The 8,084-nt window shown below is 47.4% G+C and overlaps 1 protein-coding gene across 1 annotated transcript in view; it reads right to left on the reverse strand.

Annotated features, from left to right (window-relative positions):
• The window catches only part of Ccdc3 (coiled-coil domain containing 3), a 102,590-nt gene extending 95,233 nt beyond the window's left edge, over positions 1–7,357 (reverse strand). Inside the window, exons 1-2 of the mRNA XM_036188032.1 lie at positions 6,760–7,357; positions 3,566–3,740 (exon numbers count right to left, since the gene is read on the reverse strand). Coding sequence (XP_036043925.1) covers positions 3,566–3,740; positions 6,760–7,133 — 549 coding nt within the window. The 5' untranslated portion in view covers positions 7,134–7,357. The remainder of the gene's footprint in view (positions 1–3,565; positions 3,741–6,759) is intronic.
• Between the last annotated feature and the right edge of the window lie 727 nt (positions 7,358–8,084).

Here is an 8,084-nt window from a genome sequence, read left to right on the forward strand (position 1 = left end):
TGCATATATATTTACTATGTGTGGTGTGTGATAAGAGAGTTAATTAAGATAGAATAAAAGAACTTACATTTACCTCAGCCAGATTGGATAATCTTTGAAGTTCCTGTCATTGAAATCTCTGGGCCTTGAGAATGCATTGCTCTTCAATAGACTGTGATATTGTAGAAAGACACAAATGTGTTTCTCTGTGTCTCTGGCTAGCATGCTCACACACGCAGCAAGTGCTTTTACCCACACAGCCATCTCCATCATCCAGCACTTAGGAGGCTAACCTGGGAGAAGTAAGAATTTGAGACTGGCCTGGGCTATTCAGCAAGTTCAAGACCAGCAAGGGGATCAACATCAACACACAAACACACACACACACACACACACACACACACACACACACACACACACACACGGGAGGGGAGGGAGGGAGGGAGGGGAGATGGATGGATGGATGGATGGATGGATGGATGGATGGATGGATGGATGGATAGATAGGTAGGTGGTAGATAAAATACTTTCACTGAATCTGATAGGATCCCTCTCCCAGAGGGCAGGGAGTAAGAATGGAATGAAGGAAAGAAAGGGTCTGGGAAACTGACAGTGGCCCCAGTCAAACCTTTAAGTTTACTGCCCATCAGAACAGCATCCTGGAATGATTATCACCCCCGACTTCAGATTTTGACACTTCATCTATGTGTCCAGTACTCCCACACTCCATTATCCAACAGGCCACAGTGACTAAAGGGGAAAATCAGTCTCCCCAAGATTAGCATCTGATCCACAAAAATAGGCTTGCCTCCACGCTGGAACTATTCCCCATGGTCCTATTGTTCTAGTCTGCCTTTTCTGATGTTGGAAAATCTAATTCCAAACAAATGTGAGCAAAAGACTAATAAGTTATGCAGCTGCAGGGTTTTAGGGCTAAGCCCCTTAAGCTTTTTTTGGAGTAATATTTGATCTCTTGACATAAATCTATTGCTATTGTGGGTTATATACATATGCAAAGCTCCCACAAAATAAGCCAAAACTAAACTGATTACATTCCCGGTAGACTAGATGTGACTCAGTTTTGGAATTCTGGGGCTTTGATGTACTGCATCCAATGCGGTATGGAGTATTGAACAATAAAGATAAGGAGGGAGAAACAGGGGCTGGGCGATGGCTTCATGGATGAAAGAATTTGTTGCACAGGCATAAAGACCTGATCTCCAATACCAGTGTGAGCAGCTAGTGGGGTCAGGCAAATCCATAACTCCCAGTGCTGTGGGAGGCAGATATAGAAAGATCATTCAGGCTTGCTGGCTGCCAGTCTAGTTCCAAGTTCAATGAGAGAGAGATGCTGTCTCAAGCGAATAATGCAGAGGACAAAGCAAGACATTCAAGTATACAGACGTACACACGCACTCATGTACACACAGGAAAACGGGACTAGAGAGAAGTCAGTTGGTAACGCGTTTATGAACTCAGGAAGACCTGAATTTGATCCCCTACAACCCACACTTAAAAAGCTAGGCCTGGTGGCACACCCCTCTAGTCCCAGCACAGCAGAGGCAGAGACGGCAGGAACCCCTGGGGCTGGATGGCCGGCCAGCCTGGCCTGCTGGGCGAGTTCTGGTCAGTAAAAGACTCCTGGTGCCTGCAGTTGCTTAAATGAGAATGATTCCCCAGAGGCTCGTGTGCTTGAATACTTGGTTTCCAGCTAATGGAAATGTTTAAAAAGGATTAAGAGGTGTGGCTTTGTTGGAGAGAATGTATCACTATGGGTAAGCTTTGAGGACTCAAAAGACTGGCACCATTTCCAGTTCTCTTGGCCTCCTTACATCAAGATAACTATCAGGTGTTCTTCCCACCATGCCTTTGCCTCACTGCCATAGACTCTGATTGTTGGGAAACTTCAACTGAATTAAATGCTTTCTTTTGTAAGTTGCCTCGGTCATGGTGTTTTGTCACAGCAACAGAAACCTAATACTGGGCCTGAGGAGCAAAACCAGAAGTCTTCTGACCTTCACATAGTAGCATACATGCATCAGCGCGCGCACACACATATCTGCATCTGCACACACAGACAGGGAGAAGGGGAAGAGGAGAGGACAAAGCAGGTTCTCAGAACAGTGATATAAATGAAACACAGGACAAAGTCTCAGAAAGTGGGGAAGACAGGCAAGGAGACCCGAGACTGCTGTCAGCGGGTAGATCTAAGGCAGGAAGCTCTTGATGTAAAAGAACAAATGAATAACTTCTTTTGTCTGGACAGCCTTGCCCATCACAGGAGCAGCTTCTCTGTGAGAGTAAGAGAACGGTTCTGGAGGCCAGGGGTCCCGGGGCTGAAGATAGTGATGTTTATAGAACAGGGCAGCTACCCTAGACCAGCAAAGACAGTGACAGAAAGGATGGAGTCACCAGATAAAATAGGGTCACTACTTGACTTGATATCCACCTCGGATCTGTAAGTCGGTCACTTAACTTCAAGTCTATTTTGGGTAGAAAGTGACGGGCCAGCACCTGGTGTGACTTACTCTCCATCCCTTCAGTGTCATCCTGACACTGCCATTGTTTGGGGAAGTTGGCAACCCCTAAAATTTCCCGCTAACTGACGTGTGACTCAGATTGGAAGATTTCTTTATATTTCCACAATCACAGTAACCTTAGCCTTTCCTACAGCCGCTTGGTCTACCCTGCAAGTTTTAAGAAGAGTTATCACTTTAAAAATCATGGAATGGGGCTGGAGAGGCAGCTCAGCAGGGAAGAGCCCTTGCTGCTCTTCCAGAAGACCTGGTTTTGATCCCGGGGACCCACATGGCAGCTAACAACCATCCATAACTCTAGTTCCTGGGGATCAAATCCCTCTCCTAACTTCCCCAGGCATGCACATGGTGTACATACATACATGTAGGGAAAAACAATCCACACACATAAAATAAATCTGAAAGAAAAATTTAAGTATGGAATGCTAGCTCTGAGAGTTCTCTTACTTCATTTCCCTTTCTTCCAAGACAATTCCTGAGAGTAGTATTTCTCAACTTCCCTTTAATACAGTTCCTCATGTTGTGGTGACCTCCCAAACCATAAAATTATTAACCATAAAAATTATTAAAACCATAAAAACTCCTCCATAACTGTATTTTTCTACTGTGATTAATCACAATGTAAATATCTGATATACAGGATATCTGATATGCGATCCCCACAGGGGTCGTGACCCACAGGTTGACAACCACTGCCCTAGAGCCATAATGACTTACTGGCATTAAACACTCTGAGCACTATGCCAAGAGATTTATGTATTTAAATCAAATGATGCAATATGGGTGTGACTTTCATCTCCCTTTTGCAGAAGGGGAACCTGAGACACATTTACCTTCCTCCCATCATGCTCCTACTTTGTGAAGAACTCCTTATCAAACACTAAACCTCAGGCATCCAAAGCCTGTAAGCAGCATTCTCTCTCAGCTGGGAGGGAGATGGGAGGATACATAATTTGGAAGAGGACTCTTGACACCTTTGATCATGACGTTCCTAGAAGACATGGCTGCACTCCTATATTGCCAAGGCACAGGCTCTAGCCAGCTCTTACCCTGTTGTCCTCCTGAATCTCCCAGTCACTCGAGAAGGTCATCAGCTGCTGCCCTTGGGAACAGTTAGCAAACTGGAAGAGGCTGGAAAACATCCTTCTGTTTTCTTGTGTGTCAGGAAAGATGGCATCTTGGAAATTGACTCCATGGGGCAAGAGATTGTAATTTTCATCCATCCTAAGGGGGAGGTGTCAAAGCAGAGATGTAGGTGAGGTTATTGGAGGTGGGCCAACTTCAGTCTAGCTTACAAAGGATGGAGATGATCTCGCTAACTTCATCATGAAGTCTGCAGTGGTCTCAGGAAGAGACCCCTACAATTGGTACTTCTATCATTTTCCAGTTTACATTACTTGAGGCTAACCTTAATCTTAAGGATGAAGTCTAGACAAGGGGGAAGGAAGATGTGTGCACCCACGCCTGTCTATTTTCTTCCTGGTGAGAAGGCAGCCAGTTGTTATGTGACCTGGATTCAAGTCTCACTACAACATTCAAGTCTTAAAGCTTCTTCTCTAAGCTTCGCCATCTTCCAGTCTGCTACAAGAGGGTTATAGTAGAACCAACTTTCTTGGTGTTATCATGGGGACTGCATTAGAAAAATATAATGGGTAAGGGCACTTCCTGATCAAGTGTGAGGACCCAAATTTGAATTCCTAGCACTCATGTAAAAAGCCAGCTGTGCATGCCGGGAACACCAGCAATGGAGGGCAGAGACAGATCCTGAGAGCCTGCTGGCCCAGCCTAGCCCAAACAGTGAGCTTCCAGGTCAATGAGAGACCCTGTCTCAAGGCAATAAAGTGGAGGGCGATAGAGGAAGACACCAACATCTTCCTCTGGCCTCTGCATGTGCACACACTCCTATGTATGCACCACATACACATATACACCCATCCAACACATACAAATGTAACAAAGCAGTTGGCACAGAGTGAATGCAAGTATACAAATATTAGTGAACGTTTTTACATACTCTGGTGTAAAGTGCTTGTTAGAAATAGAAGTCAGGGGCTGGTGAGGTGGCTCAGAGGTTAAGAGGTCCTGAGTTGAATTCCCAGCAACCACATGGTGGCTCACAACCATCGATAATGAGATCTGGTGCACTCTTCTGGCCTGCAGGCAACATGCAGGAGGAATATTGTATACATAATAAATAAATCTTTAAAAAAATAGTTTTAAAAAAAGAAATAGAAGTCAGAAAAAAAGAGGTGAGAATTTTAACCCAAGTGTTCCAGTTTGAATTTGGAACGTTCCCCCTCCACTCAGTTTCATGGATTCAACCTTGGTACCCAACTAGGGTGGGAAGCTGTCAAAGTTTCAGAAGGTCGGACCTAGCTAGAAGAAATAAGTCGCTGGGAGTATGCCTTTGGGTCTATATCCTGTCATGGCCCCTTTCTGTACTCCTTCTCTGCTTCCTGTTTGCCATGAGGCGAACAGTCTCTGCCCAATGCACCACCATAATCATCTGCCCAAGTGTACAGAACCACACAGCAATGGAATGAGTCCTCTGAAATGAGCTGAAATAAACCCTCCCCTCCTTGCCATGTATCAGTCACAGTGAGTGAGCAAGAGACAGGGTAAGAGGCCAGAAGAAGAGAGGAGAAATGCATTGTATGCAGTTGTTAACCTACTCCAAGGCATAGCAGCCCTATGAAAAGACACCTGTCACGGTATCGTGTGTCTGTCTTAACTTTCCGTAATTATGTCATCGCAAAAGATGAAAACTTTGGCTGACCACTGTACAGTCACTGGACCATTTCATGATTAAAAAAGAAAAAAGCAAAAATCCAACACTGTCTGCCCAGATCTTGCGCTTTTATCCGGTGGAAAATAAAGCACTGTCAAGTTGTTTTATAGCTGGGCTCTCAGTGTTTTCCCTAAATAAAAACATGAAAAGGCTGAGTTAGATTCTCTGTATCAAGAAAGGCACTCTCACAGTCCTGGCTGACTTTATTTAGAAAACCATACTTTCCAGACAATTAAAAAAAAAAAAAAAATCAACCTAATCTGGCTAAGCCACTCAAGCCAACACAAAGCAGAACATGCATTCTAAACTTAGCCTGCCTTCAATATGGAAAGCACATGTGGCCCTGAGCTTCAGGACGCCCCTCAGTGGAACTTACTGTATTCATTCTCAGAGATTCCAAAACGAATGTACAGCCCCTGCAAAGAGTCCTTCCCAAGAGCCTTGGCGCTCTTTTACCATTGGTAAGACGGGGACTGTCCATGACAGTAAAGCTTTGCATTAAATCACTGACTGTTTTAAAACCTGGCTAAGGTTCTATGTGCATGTCTCTCCCCATTGTTCTATATCCATCTTAACAATTAGAATTAGAATTAGAAACAGCCCATGAACTTGAGAAGCCACCTGCCGTTTTCTACCTGTGCTTTGGGTAGAATTCAGTTGTCAACAAAAATGAACTGAATTTGGGGACAGATACATTCCCTGCCGATCATAGGCCAACCTCCGTGGAAGCTCACAAGATTGATATGGTCTACAGGGACCACCTGTCTGACAAGCAGTGACCTGGACTTTTTACCTTTCCCCCAAAGCTCTGCTGATCGGAAGTACCCTGGCAGCTGATATGAGAGAGTGGGACAAGCAGATAGCTGGGCTGCTTTCTGGCACTGAGGTGGGTAGGAAAGGAGAGAGTGAGTGCACGTTAACCGCCGGGACTTTCCCAGGTGCTTCTTGTGTTGGGTATTTGCTTCTCACTTTTAACCAGACAGGAATTGGTGCAGGGGAGAGGTGTGAGAGTTGGACTCTGGGAGAAGCAATTGGCTCAAAACTTACACTTGGGAAGTTCAAAACCCAACAACTGATTCCAAAGGTCATCTCTCTCAGGACATCAACTGGGTGCTTGGAAAGCACTTTGATAGCTGCCTGTGGTCGCCTGAGCCTGTATGTAATCCCAGCACTCAGAGGCTGAAGCAGGAGGATCGCCCGGTAAAACAGCAATACCTGGCCTCATAAACAAAAGCACCTTAACCTAAAAAGGCCCGTAGCACCCTTCTGTGCGCACGACTCCAAAATCATCTCTACATCTTATCCTCAGCCAAGGGTGGTTAGGGTCTTGTAGAGGACAGAGCAAGAGAGAATGCAAAGAGCCTAAGGCGTGTTCTACTTTGGGGGGAAAAAACCAAAACGGGGCCCCGGCGCTCCTGACCTGCTGCAGGTAGCCCGCAGAGGGGCCAGGCTCACCTGACAAAGAAGAAATAAGAGTAGTCCTGGACCACCGTGTGGGAGTGACAGGAGAAGTAGCCCAGACCCGTAAGATTGAGCCGGGAGCCGGCGGGCACCTCCAGCATGCTGCCCCACGCCTGGTCACACAGCATCTCCACCTCGGCAGAATAGAAGAGCCCTCCCTCTCCAGCTTGGTACTGCCAAGGCAGGTAGTTGTAGAGGCCCGGCACCTCGGGGTGCAGCGCCAGAACCTTGGCATACACGATGGTCTCGGCCAGCTCTGCGCGGCAGCCCTCGCTCAGCGGTCGCCACTCCGAGGGCAGCTGGCAGGCGTGCGCGGGCGCCGGGCGGGCGGCAAGGCAGAGCGCGGCGAGCAGCAGCGGGAGCAGCATGCTGGCGGCTACGCTCTAGCCCCAGTGCATGGTCCGCCCGGGTGCCGGGGAAGACGTGGAACCCGGGATCCCGCAGCGCCTGCACGCCCGCCCGGGAACCACAGCCTAGGCGCTCGGCTGCGCGAGCTCCGGGACTCTGGGTTGCGCGGCTAATTCTGTGGCCAGGATCACCACGGCCCGGCCTTCGCCCCTCCAGCTTAAGAAGGGTCGCGAAGACGGGACGGGACGGGCGGGGACTGGGGCGTGGACGGCGGCAGGGGCGGGGAGTCGGCTTGGCAGCCCGGCCTTGCAAGGCTCCCGGAGGAGGGAACCGGCCTGGGCGCCCGCACTACCCAGTCGGTTTGTAGCGCACCGCTACCAGGTTAGATCAGGTTAGATCAGAGCTTGCCAGGTGTAAAGAGTGGTTCCCTGCGCAGGTATCCCGAAGTTACTGTTCTCAATTTTCTGCGTTAAGGCTTTATGTTTTCTCTGCAAGTGATTTAGAATCAAAGTACTTAGAAATCAAATCTGATTTTGACCTCCTCAAACTTCGTGTGGAATAGTATCTCCACCTCTCTCCTCTTTCTCTGTCTCCCCACTCCCATCCTCTCCTCCCCTCTCCCCCTCATCTCTCCATCCTCTCTTCTCCCCTCCTTCTCTCCCTCCTCTTCTCTCTTCTACTCCCCTCATCCCTGATCCTCTCACCTTTCTCTAACACACACACACACACACACACACACACACACACACACACGCACACACACGCGCACACACACACACAAACACACACACACACACACACACACACACACACACACACAAACACACACACACTCTAAATTTCTGTAACAAAAGTGTTCAAAGAGTCCCCATAAAGATTTGAAAAGCCATTGTTCTAGGATTTTTTTTTTTTTTTTTAAGTTAACCGATTTATACAGGCCCAGATTCTGAAAGTCCTACACCTGGGAAGCA

This window comes from Onychomys torridus, chromosome 5 (genome assembly GCF_903995425.1).
Source record: "Onychomys torridus chromosome 5, mOncTor1.1, whole genome shotgun sequence".
In the NCBI taxonomy this organism is placed as follows: domain Eukaryota; kingdom Metazoa; phylum Chordata; class Mammalia; order Rodentia; family Cricetidae; genus Onychomys; species Onychomys torridus.